Source organism: Gymnogyps californianus, chromosome 17, assembly GCF_018139145.2.
Source record: "Gymnogyps californianus isolate 813 chromosome 17, ASM1813914v2, whole genome shotgun sequence".
Lineage (NCBI taxonomy): Eukaryota > Metazoa > Chordata > Aves > Accipitriformes > Cathartidae > Gymnogyps > Gymnogyps californianus.
Genome location: NC_059487.1, coordinates 1,068,841 through 1,094,027, shown reverse-complemented (window position 1 = coordinate 1,094,027; position 25,187 = coordinate 1,068,841). Strand labels below are relative to the sequence as shown.

General features: G+C 58.2%; 2 protein-coding genes across 3 annotated transcripts; one reads left to right on the top strand and one right to left on the bottom strand.

Moving 5' to 3' along the window:
• Nucleotides 1-1,365: 1,365 nt before the first annotated feature.
• On the bottom strand, nt 1,366-9,672 carry MYL9 (myosin light chain 9). The gene is made up of 4 exons (XM_050907090.1): nt 9,599-9,672; nt 3,669-3,872; nt 2,325-2,486; nt 1,366-2,098 (listed from the first exon to the last, which is right to left on the bottom strand). Exons 2-4 carry the CDS (start codon nt 3,850-3,852, stop codon nt 1,926-1,928), a joined length of 519 nt encoding a protein of 172 aa, XP_050763047.1. The 5' UTR covers nt 3,853-3,872; nt 9,599-9,672; the 3' UTR covers nt 1,366-1,925.
• Nucleotides 9,673-15,586: 5,914 nt separating this feature from the next.
• Nucleotides 15,587-22,913, top strand: RAB5IF (RAB5 interacting factor). 2 transcript variants are annotated; one of them, XM_050907173.1, is made up of 4 exons: nt 15,587-15,746; nt 18,220-18,323; nt 20,351-20,480; nt 21,138-22,913. In XM_050907173.1, exons 1-4 carry the CDS (start codon nt 15,618-15,620, stop codon nt 21,177-21,179), a joined length of 405 nt encoding a protein of 134 aa, XP_050763130.1. In that variant the 5' UTR covers nt 15,587-15,617; the 3' UTR covers nt 21,180-22,913. The 2 variants fall into 2 exon arrangements, with proteins under 2 accessions (XP_050763130.1, XP_050763129.1); XM_050907172.1 differs by having other exon boundaries at nt 20,351-20,502; nt 21,132-22,913.
• The last annotated feature ends 2,274 nt before the right edge of the window (nt 22,914-25,187 follow it).

The window sequence follows — 25,187 nt, the reverse complement described above, 5'->3', positions numbered from 1 at the left end:
GGGCCAGCAGTGCCCGCAGCTGGTGGTGGCCAGCCACCAAGTGCATCCCACTCCCGACACTGGGAGAACCTGGGCTGGTCACACAAGCCGATCCTTTGGGGTCAGTGGGGCTGAATGTCGCTCCCGGACGCAGCTGCCTCCAGAAGATAGTTTGCCCGCAGCGTGGCAGAGACCTTGCAGAAGCTGGAGGCCCTTTCCCACGCCACTCGGTTTATCTCCAGGATCAGCCCATCTGCCCCAAAGTGACGTCTGTGAGACGTTCACTTTGGTGTGCGTCGCAGTAAAGGGGGCTTTTTAAAAAGCGTCGTGCCCTCCAGCAGCCTTCAGGCCTGGGACTTTGCTCTGGAAGTGGGAGAACTGTAGGTTTTTCCCTGGTACAGCAGGGAGTTAGGGAAGGAGCTTGGCATCTGCGAGCCTGGAGGTGGGCTGGTTTGGGGCTGTTGCTGCAGAGCACGAGCCATGACCCTGGGGAGCACGTGTTCAGCTTTTCACATCTCCGTGTCCCTGATAATTTAGTTCATCTTTCCTTGTGTTGGCAGTGCCTGGGAAATAGAAGCACCGAGAACCAAGGAGAAGCTTTTCAACCGTGGGTCATCTCCCCGGTGAGAGCATCGCCTGGGGCCTGGCAGCTCTCTGAGCACAGATGGGGCTGCTGACCCCTCTGATCCCAGCAGCACGCACCCACAGAGCTCCCGCAGACCCCATCCAAGCTTTCCCAGTGCGCTGGGAGCAACTCCGGCATGCACTGTGCCCCCGCCAGGTTCTGTGGGTTTGTCGCCACATTTTCCCCCATTTTAAATAAAGAAATGCAGAAAACTCATCCTTCCAGGGCAGGGAGATGGGCTGACTTCAAGCAGCACTTAAGACAGTAGCTTTGCAAGGCGGGAGCCCCCCACGCTCCCACATCCTTGTTAGGGTGGTGATAAATAACTAAACCAAGGGCACAGCCCCCCTCCCCATTTCTTACCCTCCCTGTCTCTTACCCCGACCCCTGCCCGCTCAGGGTGATGCAAAAGGGCGGCCGAGCCCCTGGGACCCCGAACCAGCTGATGGGGGGAGTGTGGCCGGCACCTTGCCAACTGTATCTCAGCCCACCCGTCTGCCCGCCCCGACACGGGGGCCGAGCAGAGCGACCCTCAGCCCATCAGCAAAGGCAGAAAATGATGATCAAGCTGATTTTACGCGGGTTGGGAGCTATTTGGCTTCGAAAACAGGCTGCCCTGCTGGAAGGGGCCCCGGCTGGCAACGGCAGTGAGGTGGGGAGATGCGGTGCCCAAACCCGCCCCCCAAACCCACCAGGCAGGCGGGCAGCGTGGCACGGCACGGCACGGCACCAGTCCACGAGGGAGCCACACACAGCACGTCTCCATATCACACCCATCAGGTTTTATACACCGCTTCGGCTTCCCGAATCCCTCAGATCACAGGCTCTAAAGCCATAAAACAGCCAGGGAGGAGGAAACAAAGTGAGTTTTCTTTCATGAAGGAAGGGAGTGCAGGAGGAGAGGGGAGAGATGCTTTCTCTCTGTGCTACGGCCCCGAGACGGGGATCACTCAGGCTCGAGCCAGCCAAAATCCCCGCAGGCCAGCGCTCACCTGGGATGCTCACCCTGGCCCCAGGGACCAGCGGCATGGTGGCTTCGAGGGGGTCAACGGCTGCCTGGGGGGGGGTCACAGCCAGGCTGGGGGTCCCAGCGGGGTGAGCCTGTGAGTGGGAGAGGCGATGGGAGGGGAGGTCTGGGGCTGATGGATGGGCACACAGCGGCGCAGTGACGGGAGCGCTTCCCCTCCAAGCGTGACCCGATGCGGGGTGCTGGTCCTAGGAGGTGTTTCCCATGGGGGGAGCCTGCCTTGGGGCAGCAAGGGGGGCCGAGGGGCGGGAGGCGTGTGCAGGAGGAGGCAGAGGGGGTGAGCGGCCCCGGGCTCTAATCGTCCTTGTCCTTGGCCCCATGCTTCAGGATGCGGGTGAACTCCACGTAGTTGAAGTTGCCCTTCTTGTCGATGGGCGCCTCCCGGTACATCTCATCCACCTCCTCGTCGGTGAACCTGTCTCCCATGGTGGTCAGCAGCTCACGCAGATGGTCCTCATGAATGAAGCCTGCAGGGACGGCAGGGGTGGGGTTAGCAGGGGACACTGCGGGAGGGCCGAGCGGCAGGACCTTCCCCGCCTCTCCCGAAGACACTTCTGCCTGCCCAGCTCTCCCACTCTGGAGCTGCTCGGGGACTGTCCCCAAGGATTTGGCCCCAGCCCTCGTCCTGGCTGCGTGCCTGAGGGGGAAAGCGCCCAGGCAGGCAGCATGGGGCCGTGCAGGCAGTGCCCGTACCTGACGCCTCCTCGTCGAAGCAGGCAAAGGCGTTGCGGATGACATCCTCTGGGTCGGTGCCATTCAGCTTCTCCCCAAACATGGTGAGGAACATGGTGAAGTTGATGGGTCCCGGCGCCTCGCTCATCATGCCCTCCAGGTACTCGTCGGTGGGGTTCTTCCCTGCCGGACACAGACAGGGGTGTGGGTGCAGGGCCCTGTTCCCCCCCAGCACCCATCCCCATGGCCAGCCCATGCACCCAGCCAGCTGGTTTTTTCTTCATTGCAAATGAATTTGCTGGCACATGTTCACCCACCCCACGGACAAGGGAAGGGAGTTTCCGTAGTGCCGGGTGCTCCCCCCCCGCATCTCTCCCCATGCTTTAATCCATGCCGGAGGCCACCTGGAACCAAGCTCTGCCAAGCTCAGCCTCAAGGGAGATGCAGGAATTCATCTGGGGGTTACCAGGAACTAAACCCACGGCTTTTCCCCGTGCCCCTGGCAGCGGACACCCAGCACCACCCAAGGAGAGGGGCAGCAATGTCCCCACACGAGCCTCGTGCTGCTGATGTCCCTAGCACTGCTCCTACCATGGAGGCACCAGGGATGGTTTAACCTCCTCTGCTGAGGCCCGCGTGCCCCCAGCGCCCGGCCCCTCTCTGCTCCCAGAGCTACGGCTCACGGGGAGGAGGGAGGTCCCTCCCACGGCCGGGCAGGACCTCCAGAACAGGTTTGGCTGCCGGGTCAATCATTGACAGACCTCCCAAAGCGCCATGGAGGTACCGCAGGGAGTGGAGGTGGGAGCCGTGGCCTGCAGCGAAGAACGGGCTCCAGGTGGGGAGCGCGGCCAGACCTGCAAGTCTCAACTGGCCGAGGTATTATACTGGTGCAGGGACCGGCCTCTTCTGTCACCCACGCCGAGAGCAACAGGAGGGCTTTGTCGTGCAGGGGACGACCCCAGGCAATATTCTGGAGTGAGACTACGCAATTACTCAATGGCTGCGGCTGGTGGTTGCTCCTAGGGCAGAGCTTCTCCAACCCCAAGGGTCTCTTCCCTTCTAGTGAGCACGGCTGTGAGAGCAACACACCAAGCTGCTGCCCTTGGGTGCCTCCACAAACGCACCTTCTACGGTCAACTGGTGCTGGACACTCCAGCAGAGAAATCCCCCCCCCCAGATTTTGCATCCAGCATCGGGCTGGCCCAAAGCAGGAGGGCTGTGCCTCAATGGCATCCCACCAAAGCTGGTCTTCAACGCTGGGTGTGAGGCACTAGGTCACCCAGCAGCTCTCCCCACTTGCCGAGGAGGCATTGAGGGCAGAGGGGCTAAGGGACACGTGGAGGCACGAGGGAAGGATCTCCTCACCGAGGGAAGCCAGCATGTCGTGCAGATCCTCCTTGTCAATGAAGCCGTCGCGGTTCTGGTCGATCATGTTGAAGGCTTCCTTGAACTCCTGGATCTGCGACTGGTCAAACATGGCGAAGACGTTGGAGGTGGCACGCTGAGGGCGCTTCTTGGTGGTCTTGGCTTTGGCACGTTTGCTGGACATCTTGGCGGCTGGGGTGGTACCTAGGGGCAGGGCAGCAGGCAGGAGCGTCAGGAGGGCTGGGGACAGGCAGAGCCCAGGGGGCCGGAGCAGAGGCAGGGACACACAACTCCTGGCACCTCCGGTCCTGTGCCTCAGTTTCCCTGGCTGTCACACCGTTTGGCAACAGTGAGATAAGGCGCTCGCAGGGTCGGACATGGGGACAGGCGAGACTCAGGCTCTCATGAGTCCTCTGGGAAGTCACAAGAGCAGGCAGCGCTCAGTGGCACCCCTTCCCCAGGGCTGTCCCCACAGGCTGCAGGCAGGGCTCCCTGCCTGCACCCTCAGCCCCCAAACCCCCCAAACCAGCTTGCAGCCTGTCCCCTTTGCATCCCAGGCACAGGGAGAGATGCCAAGCCCAGCACCCAGCATCCCCCCACTGCCGTCAGTCCCGGGGAGGCCACGGGGACCGGTGCCTCAGCATTTTGGGCAGAGCTTAGCTGTACCCCCCCAGGCCTCCCCTCCTCTGGCAGGGCTCTCCCCAGCCCAGCTCCCGGCGCGATGGGTCTCCCTGGCATCCTCCATTTCGCTGTGCAAAAGCAGCCCCCAGCCACGTCCCCGGGAGGTGGGCTCGGCACAGCACCCAGCACCCAGCGGGAAGGGGTTATCTGCTCCAGGCACATTCCTCACATACCACCGCCTCCCTTCCCCCTCCATCCATCCCACCTCCCGCCACCGCCAGTCCGGCCAGGCCAAAGGCCGCTCACTGCCTCCCTCCCCACCGCGGTGCCCGGGTGCGCCCCACACTCTGCCCGGGGGAGCCCATGGGAAGGGCCCCGAAGTGGAGGGGAGAGAGGGCTAGGGGACCTCTGGGGGGCTGCAGAGCCCCTGCGGGGCAGGGGAGGGCAGCCAAGCAATGCCGGGACTGTGGGGTGCTGAGGACTGGTGCTGTTGTTACAGGTAATGAATGCCAGGAGAAGGGAACAGCCCGGAGGGGCAAAGACAGAGGCAGCAGTGGGATGGACAGACCTTTGGGGACACGGCTGGGGCAATGAGTGTCCCATGGGGAATGGCAAAGGGACCGTGTGGACCCCAAACACCACCGAGGCAGGGCCACGGCAGGAAAACCTGGTCTTTCAAAGGGGGGGTCCTGCCCCCAGCCCGTGCTGGCGAGCGCCCAGCAGAGCCGGGCTGGAGCGGAGAGCCCATTCCCACCCGGAGATGGTACCCAAGCCCCTTCACGGCCTCCGAGCAGGGGTTTGGTGATATCGCCCCACACTGCCAGGCTGAGGGATGCAGTCAGTATTTAAGACACCCTGCGCCATGGGTGCTGGGGACCCAAATGGGATCCGTACAGCGTGCTCGGCACCCCCAGCGACCATCAGTGTTGCCTGAGAGGAGGATGCGCAGGCCTCTCCCAGTCGAATCCTGCCAAGCATAGCTCAGCAAGATGCCAGCAAAGACCAGACTGGCAGAGGGACGGTGTCGGCTGCCAGCTCAGCATGGCCCTGCGAGAAAGTCTGGGGCGAGGTCAGCCCAAGGGAGAGATGCTGCTCAGAGCCCTCATGTTTCTACCGCAGCCATTTCTCCCTCACACGCAGCCCCGTGCCTCAGTTTCCCCATCTGGGTCAGCGTCTGGCGTGGGGAGCAGCTGGGGGGCCAATGTTAAAGTAATGGATTATGAATGAATTCCGTGGGGAATTCTGCTGTGTGCCCCATGCCATGGTGGGCAGCAGGGCTGCCTGGGTTCCTGCCTTCTCTGGCAGGGGACACGGAGCAGTTAAGGAGCCACATCATGTTGCGTGAAGCAGCACAAAGCAACACCACCAGCGAGCTGCGTGCCAGCAACCGTGCCCGGCTGGTCTGGCTACCCTGGGCGTGCTGCTCCAGGATCTGCTTCCCAGCTGGGCCCTTAATGCTGATGCACCCAGGGGGACCGCAGGGCCTTGGGGAGCATCTCTCCCAGCGGGACCCCAGCACTGGCACAGACTAGGGCAGAGCAAACAGCCTTCTCCTGCACCCGCACAGCTCCTGCCAGCCCTCCCCAGACCGTTCCTGCTTCCCAGCTCTTTCCCTCCCCTCCAGCTATCCCTCTTTCAAGGGGTTGCAGAGGTAGGGGCTGGAGCAGCCACCAGCCTGGTCCCCACCCTGCTGCGGTCCCCAGGCTCCCCTAGCTGGGCTGCGCTGGAAGGACATCCCGGGGGCTGCCGTAAGTGCCAAATCCCAGCTACGGTGTCAGTACGGTGTCAGGGCTGCCTGGCACCGCGGTGCCCAGCCAAGCTCAGAGGGGGCTGGGGACTCTCCCCTACCCCAACACCCGCTCCCATCCCACTGCGGGAGCAGCGCACCATGCCAGAGAGCCTGGCAGCACTCGCCAAGCCCAAGCTGGGCCCTTCATCTGCAGGGGACGTGCTCCATGTCCCCCCGGGGAGACAGTCCCCCCCTCGTCCCCCATGAACCCCAGTGGCCACAGGCACTGGGATGGAAACCGCACTGCCCTCAGCCCCCTCCCTTGCGCTGCCCCGAGCTGCCCTGGCCAGCAGCCAGCGCCTAACAGCGGTCATCAAATCACCCCGCCATCCCCCAAACGCTCGGTCCTTTCCCAGTGCCCACCAGGAAAGAGATGTTTGCCACCAGCCAGCTGAGGAGAGCAGCAGGACTGGAGAGCCCAGCCATGCCCACGGCTGGGTGGGCAGGAGATCTCACCCCCCGCAGCCCATCTCTTGCCCGCTGCTTCTTCCAGCACTGCTGCACTACAAAGCTCTTTGCGATGGGACAGCCTCTTTCTGCGAGCCCTGCCAGGCACCAGCGTGCACTGCCGGCCCGTAACCATCCCCCAGGCAGCGGCGTGGGGAAGCTCAGCTGAACACCACAACTTCGCTTTGCCGGGCCAGAACCAGCATTAAAAGCTCTGCCGCTGGCCCATGGCACTGGGCTCAGCTTTCAAAACATGCCGAATTATTAGCAGAAGACTAGAGAAATAAGCAGGAGTTTTGCTCTCACCACATGAATTAATATTATCCAAATATTTACCCTGCCCCAGCTGTGACCAGCAGCAGAAGCACGGCTTGGCACCCTCTCCAGAGAGATGGTTCTCGTTAGGAGGATTAAGTGCGATTTTGACAGCACATGGTTTTGCTGTTTGATCCAAAATATGCCCTGGAAAGATGCTTGGTCCCAAGGTCCAGCTCGGCCTGGTCATCTCCTCATCATTCTATTTCTGCTGCTTGCAGACCTCCTTGGGCTGGATGGGACTTGGGAAGAGACCTTTTTGGGTCAGTGTGGGGAAGGGTGCCTCTTGCATGAGACAGAAGTGATTTGCAGCGAGGCCTGATTCAACAGGGGCGATCAGTGCTCTGCACGAGGGCTCGATGGCCGTGCTCCCCAGGTCTTCGAGCCCATGCTTTCTGGGATTCCCAAAAACCTGACGCCCAGTCCATTTCAGGGAATGCCCGGCCATAATGCCCTGCACGCTGGGATGGACTCAGCTGAGCCAACTGCTGCAGCCACCAAACCTCCGGCTTCCTTCTTCCTCCACCTTCCTCCTCCTTCCTTCCTCCTCGGCAAGAAGGAAACCCACGGAGACTGGTCCTGCTCCTGCAACCCCCCGCTGAAAGCCCCATCCCAGCGCTGCTCCAGCCCAGGAGCTGCTGATCTCAGGCAGCAGAGCCGAGGAGGTTAGCACTAGGGTGAGACCCCAGCCAGCCTGGCACGAAAGCCATGCGCCGATCTGATCACCACACTCGCCCCATCACCGGCTGCCCTTATTCCCTCGTCCTTCTGCCACCGCTCCTGCCAAGATAATCTCCCTGCCTCCTGCACCACTGGGCTTGTGCCTTCCCCACCTGAGAGTCAGACCCAAGGGGCCACAGGGCTGGCTTAAAAAGTTCATAAGTTAGCAAAGAAAATAGTTTAGTTTTAAAGAGAAAGAGCAAAGACCCACAGTTATCAGAAAAATAAACCGCCATATGTTTCCTCCTTGGTAAAAACCAAATGAGCAACTCCATCCTGGTGCTGCTTCCTGGCTGTGCTGGCGAGGGTGGGATAAGCCAAAGGGACATTGCAGCGCTGCCAGGGCAGGCGGGCCCCGGCCCGGCCCCGGCCTCCTCCCTCCTGCCCGCTTCCACCCTTCCCTACCCTGCATCTTCTCCTGTGCTGCTCCAGCTCACTATCCCAGCCGAAAAATAAAACAGCAGGGAGCTGCTGCTGGGCCGGCGGGCTGAGCGGGCTCGTGGCAGGTCTGGCTGGCATGAAGGAGGGGTGCCTGGGCAGGGAGGGGACGGGGCAGCTCCTCTTGCGGTGGCAGCAGCCTGTCCCCAGGCCCCGGGGTGTTCCCGCGTGTTCAGAAGCTACGATCACCTGGGATATGCTGCTAAGGGTTTCCCAAGGGGGGCTCCTCCAAAGCTGGCCACGCGACTGCAGGAGCCACCTCTAAAAGCGCTGACGAGGCTCCGGCACCGCGTGGGGCTGCCCTGCGGTCTGCAGCACAGCCGGAGACGGACATCATCTCCTGCTCACAGCGAGCTCCTCTCCGCTGCGAGATCCCAGCAGCGAGGTGCATGGTGTGCATCTGCTGGATGCTTTTGGTCGGGGTAGGGAAAGAGTGATTCAAACAGCCTGGGCTGTCCCAGAGGACCCTCCTGCAGGGTGAACGATGGCCCCTTGGAGAGGCTGTGGTTAAATCTCTGCCCAATGGCTCTTCCCAAAATCAGTTGCTAGTACCAGCGAGCCACAACACAGCTACGTTTACGAACAGGCAAGCACTGGCCCTGCACAACGCACGGCCAGCCCACACCTCGGCACATGACAGCACGGCAGCGGGTGTAGTCCAGCACAGGCAGCAGTTCCCATCTCCTCTCCCAGGGTGGCACGAGGGCCAGCGTGGGTGATGCCTTGCAGCATCCCACACTGGCACAAGAGGCTGCAGGGCAGTGCTGCAGCCGGGGCATCCTTCCACTCGTAAAGCTTTGCCAGGCACCTCTCCCAGCACCAAGACTGCGTGGGAGCGGACATCCCGCCTCCGGAGCCAGCAGGACACTCGGACTAGGTTGTCATACGCTGGAGGAGTGAGCAGGGAGCAGTTCATCTTCCCTGCCTAATTTGTTGTTAAACCATCCCTTTCCTCCAGCACAGCCCTGCTCAGGATGCCCTTGGGATGTGGCATTGCTCTGCTCTGTCCCTGCTGCCGAGGGGTGCCGGTGTCGGGGGAGCCACACTGCCAGCCAGAGGCACCGGAGCTGCGGGAGGAGCCCCCCATCCTGCTCGGCACTGCAGGAACGGAGCGGGGCTGCTGTTCTGCTCCTTTTTTGGCCTTATTAGAGATGGATGTGAGAAAGGGAGTTTGGAGGCGAGGGGAAAGCAGAACTCGAGCCCTGGGCTGTGTGCCCAGACCAGCCGCAGCCACCAGCACTGAAGCCGGCGAGCAGGTTTCATGTGCGGACGGGAAGGAGCAAAGCAGCATCAGGGACCCAGGGCTCAGTGTGCAGTGACCCCCGGGAGGGAGAGTTCATCCCAGCCCTCCCTCAGCTCCCGCCGCACACCGGGGACCCGGCCAGGCCCACGCGCAGCTGCACAACTTCTGGGGCCACCACGAGAAGACCATGCACAGACACCATCACCATGCAAAAGACCCAGCACCCAGCACCCTTCTGATGCCCGGGGAGGCTGGGAAACAGGACCATGGGGCAGAAGGTCTTCATGGCCTCAGGCCACCAGCATAACATGCCCTGGACTGGGTTTGATATTTTCCCGGGAGAATTAAGGGGCTCACCTCCTCGGGGGAATCTGGCCGCAGTGCCTCAGAGGGGGAGGTGACCGCAAACTCCTCCTACAGCCGCACAGAGCCTGCCAGGGACGAGAGGAAAAAAATTCAAGTGACTGAAGAAACCCAACCATCTTTGGTCAGTGGCGGTGGTTGTTGACACTTGGGGATGTTCCGCTCCAAAGAATGCTGCTTCGGCCACCGCCTTCTCCTACACATCCATGTTTTAGAGCCTCCCTGGCTTTTATCACAGTCGTAACATTTTGTACCAAAAGGGCATGCAGGGAGGGAAGCCAAGAGGACCTCAAGTTTTCATCAGCAAGGCTAAACAAAACACAACGTTCCTCTGTGTTTAAGACTGACGGAAATGAGCTTTTCTTAAATAAAGCTTTTCTCCCTCACAACAGTTTATTGCCTGAAGTTGCTCACAGGTCACTGGGGAGATCTCTGGAGCATCACGCGTGCATCTGGATCTTGGCTCTGGCCATCAGCAAAAAGACTTGGGGGGAAAGCAGATGTTCCAGACAGGAACAGCTCTCACAAACCAGGAGGCAGGTGAAGCCACGGGCGGCAGCACTGCCGTCCCGGGGAAGCCGGGATCTCCCAGCTCCAAGTCATTGCAGACGGTTACCGAGAGCTTTGCTCAAAGCCGATCCTCGCCTCCCCTAGCTGGGACATCCCTGCCGGGCCCGGCAGAGAGGCTCTCCCCACCTGCCCGGGCAGAGCGGGGCCTGGCAGGGGGGCACCGGGGGCCTCTCCTGCCGCTGCGTCGCCCCCTCCCCTCCCCGGGGCTGACCCCAGCACCGGCTCCAGCACCGCAGGAGCGGTGCGGCGGCCGGGGGCCGCTCCCTCCCGCTCTCCCCGGGGCAGCCGCCCCCTCCCGTCCTGCCGCTTCCCCTCCGAGCCGCCCCCGGCTCCATCCCGCCCCGTCGGGGCTGCCCCTGGCTCCATCCCGCCCGGTCCCTCGGGGCTGCCCGCGGCTCCATCCCGCCCGGTCCCTCGGGGCTGCCCGCGGCTCCATCCATCCATCCCACCCCACCGCGCCTGCCCCCCGCTCCATCCCGCCCGGTCCCTCCCGCCCCGCCGGGGCTGTCCCGCTCCCTCCCGTGCCGGCCGCTCGGCTCCCGTCCCGTCCGGCGGAGCGGGGAGCGGCGGGACCGGGACCCCGGCGGAGCCGCCTCACCTGGACCGGAGCCGGGGAGCTGCGGGGCGGCCGGCGCTGCTCTGCCGGGGCCCGGCCCGCGGCGCGGCCCTAGGGGCGGGCGGGCAGCGGGGGCCCGGGGCGGTGCCGCCCCCCCCGTCCCGTCCCGTCCCGCCCCGTCCCGCCCGGCCCGGCCCGGCTCGGCCCATACAAGGCAGAAGAATGCGGCGGGGCCGGGGCCGCGGGGCCGGGGCGGCGGGACTGAGCTCCCGGCCTTATATAGACGAAAGGGCGGTGGGAGCGACCCACGCGTGTCGGCTTTCCCGCGGGGAGATGCGCGGCTCGGGGCGGTTCCCGAGGGGCTGGGAACCGGCGCGTCCCGGCGTCCCCGTGGGCGTCCCTGCGCCTCCCAGCCTGGTGACACAGGGGGACGCCGTGCTCTGCGGAGCCATGGGCACCCACAGATGACACCAGCCAGGGGCCCACGGGGGGTGGTTCACGCCGGGCTTCCTGGAGCAGGCCTGGCTGCGGCAGCACGGCCGGGGCAGGGCAGATCCCTGCCAGCAGGCGTGGGGCTGCCTGTGGAGCAGCGGCCCATTTGGGTTACGTGGAGAGGCCTTGAGGGCATCCGAAGGCTTGCACCCAGGCTGGCTGAAAGCCTCTGTTAGTGGTCCAGTGGGACCACGCTGCAAAGGGAACGGTGGCCAGAAGGACCACCCAGTCAGCGCTGAGCCCTGCCTCTGCCCCCAGAAGGACCCGGTTAAACAGCCCCTCGAAGGTCCTCTAAAAAGGGGCCTGGAGTGGAGAACAGCCGGGGACCTGCCCCATTCCCGAGCTGGGGTCTGGAGCCCGGAGGCGCAGGGATGGGGAGCTCCTACCCTTCACCCGAGGCAGGACAGGCACCAGTCCTGGGACACCTCTCCAGGGCAGTGGGTTTTGCTCACGTTTCCTTCCCATCAGCAGCCCTGTGCTGCACCCCAGTCCTGCAGTCACCAAGAGGAGCTCCCGGTCCTGCGGGGTCCCCCTCGGGAGGGTGATGACCCCCCCAGACATCATCCCAGGGGGGATTTATCTTTGGTTGGCAGGACCTCCCGACACTGGGGCCAGAATTCAGCCTGCAGAGGAGCAGGCAAGTGGGAGGAGGAGACACCAGGAGCGTTTCTGAGAGGGATTCACCCAACCCTGGAGCAGGCAGCCGGAGCAGGGCTGCTCTGCCCGGGCACTGCCAGCAGCTCCGTCACTGCCCGTGGAGAGGTGGGAGCTCGAGGACAAGGACCATACCCTGCCGTCACCCCTGGGCACTTCCCAGCGTGGCAGAGCCATGCCGAGGGGACAGCATGGAGCACATGGGCTGCACTCACAGCAACACGGGTGAAGAGCAGAAATAAGCAGTGACACAAATCACTCTTCAGCTGCCATTCTGCTGAGGGGCATCTGTCCTGGTTTCGGCTGGGACAGAGTTAACTCTCTTCTTAGTAGCTGGTACAGTGCTAAAACTAAAAACAACAGTTAAAAAGCCAAAAAACCTGTTTCATCACTCACGCAAAAGCAATGGCCATGCCCTCCAGCAGCCTGGCCAGACCCTGCCCAGGACACAGTTTTTGTTCCCGCTGGCTCAGAAGACCAGTGACGTGCTCTGCCAACAGCCTGCCAGACTTGGGGACATCCTAACCATGCCCCCATGCTGCTTGGACAAAATCTGCCAGGGCATTGCGTCCTCCGGCGGAGCCACGGAGGTCGTTCAGCCTTCGTTGCAGGCAGGTGTCCTGCCTGCGTCCCCTCCAAAGGACAGACTGTGCTGGGGGAGGAATCAGGAGCCGGCCAAAGGTGGAGATGGGGTTGGAAACGCTGCCGAGCGTCGTGCTGGGGCAGAGGCGAGGCAGGGAGAGCGCAGAGCCTTTGCCATGCCCATGATCTGGCCAGCAGCTCCCAAGAAGGTTTGCCTTTTCAATAAAAATATAAGGAAAGAGAAAAAAAGAAAGAAAAAATAGAACAAATCCCAGGAGTCGAACAGCCCGAGCTGCCACCCCGTGGCTGGTCCCAGGTTTTTCTGTGCTGGAGGAAAGGCCCGGCCTCAGCCGTGTCCAGGTGGTCCCCGGGAGCCTGGCAGGAGGCAGGACCCCCCTCCAGCCCCTCTGGGGTGGCCACTGCCCCTCACCGAGCCCCGGTTCCTCGCCACTGGGCAGGGGTCAGGCCGGGGCCCGGGAACTGGTGAAGAGGGGCAGTATGGACATGGCAGCTCCTCGCATGCTTTGCAGCCTCTGAAGCTGCGTGCACGTGAGGGCCTGCTGCGGGATCACCTCGCGCAGCCCCTTGGGCTCTCCCTTGAGCCCCATCCAGCCCTTCCCACCTTCCCTTGCCTGTGCCCAGGGCTCCCCATGCACTCCTCCTCCCCTACTTCCACGTGCCTGCCAACACATACCCCTTACCGGGGGCCTGTCTGTACCCCCGCGACATCCTCTGGCACCTCTCCTGCCTCCTCCTTGTTCTCTCAAGCCCCAGTGTAATTTGCTTTTCTCTCTGGGCAGTGGATCAGGCAATGGAGATGGAGTAAAACAAGCCAGTTGTGGGGGTTTTTTTTGCATGTGAATTTTAGATCAGTGCCCTGATCCAGGTCTCTCATCACCGTGCAAATGCTTCCACCCCTGCAAAGCGGCCTGGGGCAGGAGCACGGAGCTGGGGACCGTGAGGCTCCTCACGTGCCTAGGACACAGCCTGAAGTCCTGGAAGAGATCAGCCCTGGGGTCCCGCAGCTGTGACCTCCCCTGCGCTCAGTGACCGTGTCCATCACAGAGTGGAGGGTGCAGAGCAGGAGCGGGGCTGCCGTGCCCCAAGCACCTGAGGAGCGCCCCGGGAGCAAGGCTGGAGCTGGGGCACGTGAGACCTGGCCCCTCAGCGAAGGGCCCTGTCGCGGTGGAGGTGTCAGAGGCAAAGGTCCTGCCGGAGATACAGCGATGAGCCCCCACTGCGTGTCCCCTTCCTGCTAGTGCAACATGGGCCCGTTGACTTGGACCAGCCTTTGGCTTGTGGCCAGCGCCCAAGGGGTTGGACACGTGCTCAGGGGCCTGATAGCTGGGGCAGGGCAAGATACTTTTGAAGTTCAAAAGTATCTTGCATAATCTGTATTTAAATTACATGGCCTCGGCTGGAAGTGATCGGAGGTCTGGGACAAGGACTCATCTGCCTGCTTCCCTCTGTGACAACCACACACGGCTCAGGTAGGTCCAGCCTACGCCGAAGGTTGCCAGATCCTGCCGAAATCAACAGCAAGGTGGCTGCTACTGAAGGATTTAGCGCCACAAACAGAGAGCAGTCAGGCTCCTGAGATGCTCAGCACGTCACGCGTCTGCTAGTTTGTGCAACAGAAGGAAATGCAGGACCTTGGGCCCGGGGTTTGTTAACGGGGAAATGAAACAGTGAACCTCATCGTGCGTCAGCGCCAGTGGGGATGTGCACGGGCAAGCGAGGAAGGAATGGCTCCACACGAGGTGTCTTCGCAGGACTCGGGCCTCGCCACCACCACCACGGTTCGTTGCAGGATCAAGGTCTGCCAGCGACGCCTGGAGCGGCCGCAGCCCCGCTGAGTGGAACCGCTCTCCACGCCGCCCACCAGAAGGAATCTGCACCCACCCCCACGCACATCCAGGGAATTTCATCATTTATTGTCACAAGCCCAGGCCCTTCTCTGCCCCCCTCAGCACACCCTGAAGAGAACAGTGAATCACTCCCAACTGAACACCCTGCCTGCCCCATGCTGAAGTAATCCCCAACGTGTTTTTTCATGAGGAACGCAAATGTTTTAAGTTGAATACCGTCGCTCTTGTAAGGCAAGAATATAAAAAAATAGTCAAATCTTTAGGACTCCACATGTGATTATTTTATTTGCATACACTTCCAAGAGCATAATTTCTGCAGACGGCGTATGTTTGGCTGCCGTAATGCCTGCTCGAAGAAACAGAGATAACAAGCCATAGCGCCCTGCACGACCGTGATTTATTTTCAAGGCTACCCTGCTCCAAACGCCTCCAGTCCTGCAGCCCGTCTCCAGGAAGGAACTCCGGAGCGTCTCAAAAGCGTGGCTATGGATTTTGAGCAGACAGCGTAGCACGATGGTAACGCGCAGCTGAAACGGGAAGGAGGGGAAGCTGTGCCCAGGGCACCCCTGCAGCTCTGCGTGGCGGCTGTTCGCACGGCTCAGCTCCGTGCTGCGCCGCCGGTGTGTGTGGCGGTCCCAAGGCCTGTCCCCTCTCCCACCCACCCTGCAAGGACGACGCGGGGGCTGCTGTCCCGTCTTCCCGCTGAGGAGCGGCCCTGCGAGGCCTTCCCCTTCCCCGGCGCGTCCCCGGGCGCGGCGGGCCCGTTACCGACACGGGCCTGCTTCACCTCACGGCCGCTGCCCGCCCAGGCGCTGCCCTCAGGCCGGCCACGGCTCCGGCAGGGCCACACGCCCTGGCCCAGCGCTGCCGGCGGCCTGGCGGGGGGGAGCCCGGCCGAGGGGCGGCCCCACACGCCGGGGGTTCCCTCCTTGGCCTCCCCCGGCCGCGGGCCCCCGCCGCCAGCAGAGCAGGCCGCAGGCCCGGGCCTCGCACGGCTGCGGAAGCGGCGGGCCGCGCAGGGCGGCGGGCGAGGCGGGGCCCCTCCCCTCCCTCACCGAGCCTAGGCTCCGCCCGCCCCGCCCCGCCCCGCCCCGCCCCCGAACCCAGCGAGCGCCGCGCTTCAGCTTGGCCCCTCTCCCCTGCCGTAGGGGGAGGGGCGCTCGCCTTTGTCACGTGGGATGCGAGACGCCGCCGCGATTGGCGGAGCTAGGGCGCGGGCGGGTGACGGTGCGCGGCGGCCGCTTCCGGGCCGGCGGCGGGGCCGGAGCGGAGCGGGAGGGCAGGAAGGAGGATGAGCGGCGCGCGGCGCAGGGAGGAGCCGCCGCACGCGCAGCAGCACGCGGTGGCCAACGGCGGCGCGGCCGGGCGCGGCTCCGTGTGGGGCAAGGCGCTGCGCAGCGACTCCGCCTGGCACGACAAGGTGGGGCCGCGGCGGGGGCGGAGCGGCCCCGGGGGTCGCCCGTGCGGTGTGTGGGGCCGGGGGTGTCTCCGCCGTCAGCCCCCGCCCCGCTCGCGGGCCGGGGCGGGGCGGGGGGGAGCTGCTCTGGCCTGGCGGTACCGGGGCCGGTCGCTGGTGCCGCTGACCCGGCCGGAGCGGCCGCGACCTGCCCGCCCGGCCCCGGGCCCTCACCCGCTTGTTCCCTGGCCCCGGGCTTTGTGGCGGGGAAGGCTCCGCTGGCAGGGGACAGAAGCGGCCTCCCGCCGCGGGCGGGGCGCGGGGCTCGGCAGCGCTGGGCAGAGCCGGAGCTCCAGTGGGGAGAGGAGGAGGAGGAGGCGGCGCGGGGGAGGGCAGGCTGAGGCCGCAGCAGGCGCGGCTCCCGTCCCGCCCGGGCGCGCGTGGAGCTACGGCAGCCGCCGCAGGACTGCGGGACGGTGTCGGAAAAGCCTCCCCGCGGATGCCGGGCGGGCGTCCCTTTGAGTTTGTTTCAATAGGTTTTGCGGGACAGGCGGGCGGCTTGCCGTGCTTCGGCCCGTGGGCGCCGGGACGGCCGCCGTGCCAGCGGGCTGTCGCTGCGCTGCTGCCTCGGCAGCGCCCTGCGGCTCGCAGCTCCGCCGGTGAGGCCGGGGTGTCGTCTGGCAGACGTCCCGGGTAAACGGAGCACTCTTGTTTAAACCCAGCTGTGGCTTCCACACTGGGCAGCCGGTGCGCAATGGTTTTGTGTCCTTTCTCACCCCGAGAACGTGCCTGCGGGTACTTCCTGAAGGGAGATGTGGCCCGTCTGCGGTACTGGAGCCTACAGCAGGCCCAGTTCTTCTCTGCTACTTGGGCATGGAGCCAAAGGAAACACAAGCTGCATTTATATTAAGATACCTCAGTTAAATTTGGCTTTTGGATTAAATAAGAAACTACTTTGTGCAATTAAAAGAAAACTAGAAATACAATCTACTTTAAGAAGTTGGGGGAAAAATAGATTTGTAAATCCAGCTGACCTGTCAGGTCTGAAGGGAAAGGGCAGCAGCAAGAACAGGCTTGTGAGATTTTCTCTGTTACAGTGTCACGGCACGGGTGTGCTCTCACAGAAGAGTAACGGCATGGCGGCTCTTTAGCCATTTGCGGTCTGCTTTGCTGTTCCTAGCCTCGCCGTCTCGTGTGCAAAAAGAGATTTGGTTCCTACAAAATATCACGTGTGTGCTCAACTTGCATGTTTTGCTCGTGTTTGTCAGCAAACCTTCCAAGTGTGAGTGAAAACATGTCAGCCACAGACTTCCCAGTGTTTTTAGCGCTAGGGAAGCCTTTTTTTCCTGTGTGTATCTCCCGGGTGCTGTGATGCTCCGGGTCAGTGCCTTTTCCTGCTGCTGCCCCCCAGCAGCACACCCACAAGGTGCTCTGAGCTCCTGCAGCATCCCAGGTCCTGCCGTATCCCTACCGCTGCCTGGGCACACGGCCCGCGTGCCAGGGACGTCTGCTCCCTGCTTGGCTGGCTTCGCCTTTCAGCGTGGAGAAGGTGCGGACTCTGCCCTGCTTTTCCTTGGGGGACAGACGTGAATCTGTGTCGCGCTTTTCTTATCAGTTGCTGTTGCTCACAGAACTGGTGGGGCTCTCCTGTACTCGACCTCATCCCCGTCTGACAAATTGGGCAGGAATTTCAGAGTTAGCGAGGGGAGCAATGACAGGCTGTGCCAACGTTTTGATGCAGTAGGTTGTGAACTGAAGGCTAAAATGGCTGAGAAATGTAGTGACTGAGAGGAACGACCGTATCCGACATGGATTCTAGTCTTCCACATGGAGCCAAACAACTTCGCACATGCTGCAGTAAAATCACGAAGGCCATTGGTGTTCGGGGGTATGCTGGGGCAATCCCATCCTTGGGCAGGCTAGAAAAAAAGATGCGAGCAGAAGTGAATTTTATTTAAAGCGTGAGTCAGCATTGTCTAGCTGCAATACTTAGTTGTATCGGCCCTATGGACAAACAGGAATGAGCACTTCACTGCTGCTTCAAAAAACGCAGATGCAGTTGTGTATGTGTGAGATATGGTTTGCAGTTTGGAGTTGGCATTGAGTACTGGCTACTGGTAGCACTTGTTTCTGGGTAGGGGAGGGCCTGGGGCACTGCGAGTGGCTGGAACAGTCTTAAAGCATAAACAGTTCTTTAAAGTTTTGTTCCAGTGAATTTTTATAGAATTGAATCTTTAGTAAACAAGGGGACTAGATACTTGTTCACCTCTGCAGTTAGCCCATTGGAGGACAAAGCCGTGTATTTAATTTGGAAGCGGAGAAGCCCAGGGTGCATGATGCCATAAGCCACTTCCATCTGCTCTGAGTACAATGTCTTATACTTTGAATGGAAAACTAAGTGTTCAGTGTGTTAAATTTTCACCTGTTAATTGTATGATGCTGTAAAAAAAGGAAACATAGTAAATGCCAAAATCTTTCTTGTGCTTTATCTCCTCAGGACGAGTTTTTAGATGTGATCTACTGGTTCCGGCAGATCATTGCAGTTATTTTGGGAATCATCTGGGGAGTAGTTCCGCTGAAGGGATTCGTGGGAATAGCAGTGTAAGGTTTATTTCCTTTTCTGTCTCATGTACTTTCCCACATTTGGACTTTACTTGGTGTCTGGTTTAAAGTTGTGCTATAAACAGTGGGCTGGGCAAAAGCAGTCTCTGTCTGCCGTGCGTCTTAAAGCCAGCTGTTATTTGTCATGAAATTCATACAAATCATAACACCTCTTCATCAGCCTCTTTCTCTCTCCTCAGCCTGATTAATGCTTTTTTAAAATTATTATTTATTTTATTATTATTAAAGGGGGCAGGGGTAGAAGAAGGAAACGAGAGGTTCACTTGACTCGTGAAGTGGCCTGTTCCTGCATGTGTGAATAGGGGCTATGAGTATGGTGCCTAGTGTGGCCACCTAAGAAGTAAGGCCCGTAGAGGGGAAGGCGTTGTGGTCCTTCTCTTTGAGTCAGGAGCCCTCCTCAGAGAGGAGGCTCTGTTAGTAGACAAGAGGGGCAGCTTCTCTTTGAAAAAGAAAAGGTTTCTTCAAAACACCAAAGACCGTAGGTAACAAGCAGGCAAAGCGGCACCGCTGGCAGTGCTCCTGCAGCGCTCCCAGCTTGCCGAAGTTGTTTTTTCAGCCATGGTGTGGGGAGAAGGCAGTGCCTAAAAGGGTATGTACGCATCCGATCCCCACCGAGACATGGGATTCAGGTCACCTCCCAGCAGGTGTCTGAAGGCAGCAGTGAGCACTCTGAGTTACGAAATGAAAATTTGTTTGGCCCTGGCATGTGCCTGAAAGCCTCTGGAGGGACACCAGAGCTGGGAAACACAGCCCTGCTCTCTGACACCGGGTGTGGGAAGATGCTGTGTCTGCTCTGGGGAGTCTCTGTTTGCAAATGTCTCTGCCTAGTCAAGCTCTCCTAGTCAAGCTCACAACCTCACAGCTTTTCTTAGGCAAAATTGACTTGTCATCTTGTCCCTCCTCCTGAGTGTCCTGGCTGTGGCAAGAAAGTGGAAGGAGTAGCAGCAAGTGTCTCTAAGGGGAAAAAAAAGAGTTTGAAATGTGGGGAAAAGGGGCTGTAAAGCAGTGATGCTACAACAGGAACTTGATAGCTACATGGAAACAGTTAAATCTAAAGTGCTCCCAGTAACAGATGTGGAGCAGCTGAGAAGCATTGTTCTTACTTAGTCATCCATTAATTCACAAGGCACCTTCAGGCACCTAAGCCAATTCCTGTGCTAAATGTTAATAAGAAATAAAAGTGATCTGGTGTACAGCGGAAAAAACAAAAAGCTTCTAGAGCTGTGTGCGTGGTTTATCTGTGGTATGCAGTCGCACAGCTGCTCACAGCTTGCTGCTGGTCACTGAACTTGTGTGTCTGTCGTCCCGTATTGCCCTTCCTACACAGCCTTCTTTCCAGGAAACGTACCTGTCACTTCCCAGGTTGCCTCAGCCCTAAGCTGGGGTGGTGTAAAGCCAAGCGTGTCTAAGGACAAACAGGAGGTCATGTTTTTTCTCTCCGTTGCAGCGGAAGTGTTGGCACAGACTAGAGAGCGCTAAGAGTTGAACCCCAATGCTATGGCTCTGAGGGCGCTATCGAGTCTTCTCTGGCTCTCATCTCTAAGTCACTGCATTTGGTCATGGGACGCTAACAGGGATCTAACACTGAGCATAGAGCCTAACAGTCTTCCCTCTTAGCAGCCTCCAAATCAAGTAGCACACAAAAGGAAATCGGATTCTGTGTGGGAGCAGGACTGCCACTGATCTGCAGGATAGGAAAACTTGCAGGGTTTGCAGATCTGCTGATACTTCCAGCTTTTGACTGCTGTCTGTTGAGCCTTACTAGGAGTAGGTTGTGCCTTGTGAGGTGAACTTCATCCAAACCTAGCATGCTATCGCAAGCTGACCTGGAGGTGCTCTTTTAAGGAAGCGACTGAGCTGCCTGGGAAGCGTTGCAGGAACGGTGTTCCTCTTTGCTTCCTCTCTGCTGCGGATGAAAGACGTTTCACTGCTACGTTGCTGCATGGCATGTTGGATACCTGCACCCTGTATCACCGAAATGACGGTTCCTAATCTCTTTCTTCCAGATTCTGCCTGATCAATGCTGGTGTTCTGTACCTCTACTTCAGTAGCTTCCAGCAGATAGATGAGGAGGAGTATGGCGGGACGTGGGAGCTAACAAAGGAAGGATTCATGACATCTTTTGCACTGTTTCTGGTAATGCCTCTTGCTTTCTTTAAGTTGATTAGTGAATTGTGTTTCCCTCACCTTCTGAGGGAAAAGACCTGGAAGAAAAGCAGGTGAGGTGGTGCGCTGATAGAATAGAGATGTGTTAACATCATCTAATAAGTGGAGTTGATTGGGAAAGAAAATCCCAAAATCTGATGGCTACTGGCTATGAAATACAATATTAATGCCTGGGATTTCTCTGTAGGGAAGTATGTAGGAAGAGGCAGCTATACTCCTGCATCTACCACTTAACTTTTATGTCTTCCCATCCTCTGTCCCAGATATCCTGGTGGAGTTTCATCTAGAGCTAGTTACACCCAAACTGGTGTTTTGGGTGTTTTTGTTTTTCCCCTACTCCCCTCCCCCAAGTCTCTGAATACGCTCAGCACTCGATTTGGTGGTGTTTCTAAATCACGAGAGGGACTCTGGTGGGATTTTAATGTGGAGAGGCTAGTCACCCCAGAAGGCAAGCAAGTTGAATGCCAGTTTGTGGCGTGTGGTGATCCTAACATCTCTCCGAGACCATCTCAAAGCTGGAATTCAGTCCCCAGTCCTCTATCGAGAGCAAGGCGTGAGGCTTGTTTTCTGTGTCTGAACCCTCGCCAGAGGCATCGAAATAACCTTTGCTTCCTTTCCTCTCCACAGGTTGTTTGGATAATCTTCTATACTGCCATCCACTATGATTGACACAGTCTGCAGCCTTTGCCTGTTACATCAGTCGTCAGTACATCGAGAAGGTTTTAATAAATCATAGTCTTTAGTGGACTGGTGGGAAGGTGGGGGAAGTCAAATCAACTCCCTTCTGTACCAGCGCTCTGATTAGCCTGGAAGAGCCCCAACTCTTCTGCTGGAGAAGTCCGTCTCCGTTTTATATACCCGTTAATTGTTGGAACTATTAAAAAGCCATTGGAATTTTTGGAAGTGGTTCAAGACTGTTGAAATTTGGAACTTTCTGTGACTCTAGCCAGTAACTCTATCAAACTCCTGTGTGCTGAAGGTTGAATCTGTTAATTTAATGTATGTATGCCCTTCTGTTTGAAATCTGTCATTAAATCCTGACTTGTCTTCCATTGTTGTCCTTTAGACAAACAGTTTTTAAAAAGCAGTTGTAGGGTATGTGGGAGGAAGGCACTGCAGCATCCAGGAAATGAGTTGAGTGGCTGTCCTTTGCATGTTTTTGTAGTAATCAGATCTGATTTGATTAAACAGACTGTGTTGTTACCATTTCTAATATTTTTTGGTTTACTTGCAAATCAGTTGTCGACCAGAATTTTTTAATGGTCTTTGCTGAAGACAAATTTTTAAGCAATTTTGCTAGAAAGAATTGTGATTCATTTGGTTAACGAAGGTGTATTCAGGAGGCTCCACTGCATTCTGCTAGCCTGACTACTAAGTTGCCATCGCATACCTCAGAGCTTAGTAGTCTTGAAGGACAGTCATTCTGGAGGTACCCTTTTAAATGTTAAGCATTTAAATTCTTTTTTTGTTTGTTTGTTTTTTAAGCTCTGGAATTCAGCTGCTCCTTGTTAATAAATGCAGGAGACTAAGACACAATTGAGGCAGCTATTATCTTAAATGCAGAATTACTAACTTGCAAATCAGGCAAAGTACGTAGCGTCTGGTTTGTGAGGTGATTTTTATGAGTTGGTTGCTTCATAGCTCAGTTCCTCCCTAGTCATGCCCTTTTTGTGCATCAAGGGGGGAGTCTCTGCTTTAAGATATTTTTAAAGACGTGTCTGTCAGAAATAGTTCTTGGGAAACACGCACAGTCCTTGTTACTGTCAGAGGACGTTGTAGTCTTGTTGCCATGTGGTCCTTGCTTTTCTAAACAACAGCTCAGGCACCCAAAAAGAGTCCTGACCTAAAGCTGCCTTATAGTGAGGAGTTGATAGTTTTAGTGTGCTCTTGCTGAAAGTCTGCATTGCTTCCTTGCTGGTGGAAGTCCCAACAGCCTGGTTCTCACATGCGAGTATGCAAAGCCAGGGATCTAAGTCTCTAAGTGCTGAGCTAGGGCTCCAGAATCGCCCACCGGTGCAGGCCTCCATTCTTACCAGGGAAAATGCTGTCTGTTCTTGGTGGAGAAAAACCACCTGGCTATCTTAGGTCCTTGGGATGCCAAGGGAAGAGTGCAATAGCAGGCAGCTTCTGCTACTTGTGAGTTGCCAATTTAAGTAAGTGATCTCAAATAAAAACAACTATATTTTCTCCTCCCCATCCCCAAACTTGCTCAATCTTTTAGTCTGATACTTTCTTTTCCTCTTCTTTCAGCTGAAAGCATTAATTTCCCACAAGAATTGCATAGCCTGCTAGTTCTGGGTCACCCTTTCCTACTGGCATCAGTTTGCATCTTAGCTGCTCACAGCCATCGGTAAAATCATTGTATACTTGAAATGCTCTAATAAATGTCACCTGGATAATCCACTGTGCAGCTTCTGCATCCTCTGGTCTTTGAAGTTTTGTGAAATAGCGGGAGTGTGGGATTCCTTTAAGAGTTTGATTTTTGGTAAATATCTAAGCCAGCGGCTCTTTGGGATTCTCAGGTCTCTTGTGCTGCAGGCTTGAGGCCTGCCCTTTTAGAAGGGGCCAGAAGCATTTGTAGTGGAAGTAGTAGCTAATGCTTAGATCCATGCTGTAAGGGGTGATTAAGCAGGTTAAGCCACATGCGGCCTCTAGGTAAGCTGTTCTGCTCCTTCGGCAGCTGCCCCTGCCCTGTGACACGCAATCATGGCAGAGCCAGTGCTGCGTTGCAGAGTGCCCAAGTCTGGTCCAGAGCAGGACTTCAAGCACTGCTGTAAAATGTGCAGAGAATGCAGAGCTGGAGAGTTGCTGACCTGCCCCTTTGCTTTATTCCTTGCTTGCCTGTGGTCCCACCAGCTGAGTTTCTTGGTCTTTGCAGTTCTCTACAGTTCTAGTGGCTGGAACCTGAGGCAGAACCTGAGTTGAGGAGGATCATGACCATGCGGAGGAGACATTGGTCTCTGGATCTCCTCGAGGCTCCTGGTAAACAAGTTAGTGATTGCAGTTGCTCAGCTGCAAGCTTTTAATCTCTTAAAGTTTCTGTTTTAAGGGGTGCCTCAATGGCTAGAAGAAGGTCTCCCCAGTGCTGATCACCAAGAGAACTAAAGCTATGGCATCTGCCCCTGAAGAAATGAGGTTAATTTTAAGAAGCATAAGGGGATGTGGCAGCCTGTAGAATGGAGCTGAGCATCTTACAATGATGAGCACTGTAAAAACAAGGAGTTTTTGCAGAGACTTGAGAGCTTGACACAGAGATGGTCTAGCAGAGAGCATGAAGTTGAGTGCTAGGAGGACAGGAGAGCAGCAGCTGACAGGAGTAGGGACTGCAGTGGGGGGAACAGGGGCTTGGGCAGCACCTCTGTCCTCAGCAGTTCTGGTACCGGCACAATGCGCATGCTTGTTCTGCGCTCTCCTCTCCTTGAAGGGCAGGGGACTAAACCAACGGCTGCTGGGGGGTCTGTGCTACCATGGAGCAGCGACTCGGGGAGAAAGAGGTCTTTTCTGCGCTGGAGAGCTGAGCTGTGGGAGCCACAGCTGTCGGGATACGGTTCCACCAGGAGGCTGCATCCTTACGGGGTCTACATGATGGTGCAGGGAAGAGGTTGTACTGCCTGCAGGCTCTGTGAAGCTCACTGCTGGCTGCAGACCTGGAGGAACATCACTTTGGCTTTCAGCGAAAAGCAGCCAGTCCCTGGCAGGAAGGGGAGTGAGTTATTCCCTGGCCTAACCTCGTCGCGAGGAGAGGAGCAAGCGTGTTCTGGTGTGGAACTGGCAGAGACATTTCTTATGGTCTTTCTTGGGCTTCAAGCATAATATCTGTTAAAACTTTAATGCAAGTTATTGTTGGTGTTAAAGGGAAAAGTGGCGTGGGTGCAAAGATGTGCTAACAGGTGTTGAGAGGTGGCTGCGCGGCTGGGCATCTTGTGTCTTGGCAACATCAGTCGTCAGACCCCAGCTAAAACAGCTGCTGCCCGCCGCAGGGTAGCTCTGCAGCGCCGATGGCTGAGCATGCAGCGTGATGTAAATTTGTTACCTGCAGTTTTGGTCCAGCAAGGGAATGTTGCTGATGTCACTTGTCTTTAACAGTGCTGGGGATGTCCTTAAAGTGCCTGTTGGGGCTGGGAGCACGCCCCTGAGGAGCCTGTCCCCTCCGTGGAGGTATCATCATCTCTGCATTTCCCCAGCTTGATTTCCAAGCTTGCAAAGGCTGTGCTCACAGTTGCTGGGATTCAGCTGCCCGCGGGTGACAGAGCTGATATTGATTGGTTTTGGTTTGTCAGAAACACAAGAGTAGTAGCTGGGTTGGTCTGGGGCAAGCAGGGTCTCGAAAACCCAAAAAGCGGGAAGCAGAGCTTTGTCTTCAAGCACTGTTAAGTCACACGTCTATCTGACAACTGGGGACAGTGTTTGCTGAGACCTTCTGGGACAGCAGTGTCCCTGCCCACACCTCCTAGGGCGTTTCATTTCAAGGATGTCTGTTAATGCTCTGCCAGGCAAATGCGTGGAGGAGGCTGCAGTATGCACAAAGCTCCTGGCCTTGGAGGAGCTGCTTTGGTGGGGAAGGGACCACCTCCAGCTGCTGGGGATGGGAAGGCTGGAGAGATGTCTGAAAGTGGAGCGGGCTGAGACTGGCTTGCAAAAGCCGAACTATCCTCCCACGAGTATTTAGTTAATAAC

What these genes read in the sequence shown, in the direction of transcription:
- MYL9 (XM_050907090.1), bottom strand. Translation starts at nt 3,852, where the DNA reads ATGTCCAGCAAACGTGCCAAAGCCAAGACCACCAAGAAGCGCCCTCAG. An exon ending in CGACATGCTGGCTTCCCTCG is followed by an intron (nt 2,487 to 3,668) that starts GTGAGGAGATCC and finishes TGTGTCCGGCAG; the next exon opens with GGAAGAACCCCACCGACGAG. An exon ending in CTTCGACGAGGAGGCGTCAG is followed by an intron (nt 2,099 to 2,324) that starts GTACGGGCACTG and finishes CCGTCCCTGCAG; the next exon opens with GCTTCATTCATGAGGACCAT.
- RAB5IF (XM_050907172.1), top strand. Translation starts at nt 15,618, where the DNA reads ATGAGCGGCGCGCGGCGCAGGGAGGAGCCGCCGCACGCGCAGCAGCAC. An exon ending in ACTCCGCCTGGCACGACAAG is followed by an intron (nt 15,747 to 18,219) that starts GTGGGGCCGCGG and finishes TTATCTCCTCAG; the next exon opens with GACGAGTTTTTAGATGTGAT. An exon ending in GGATTCGTGGGAATAGCAGT is followed by an intron (nt 18,324 to 20,350) that starts GTAAGGTTTATT and finishes TCTTTCTTCCAG; the next exon opens with ATTCTGCCTGATCAATGCTG.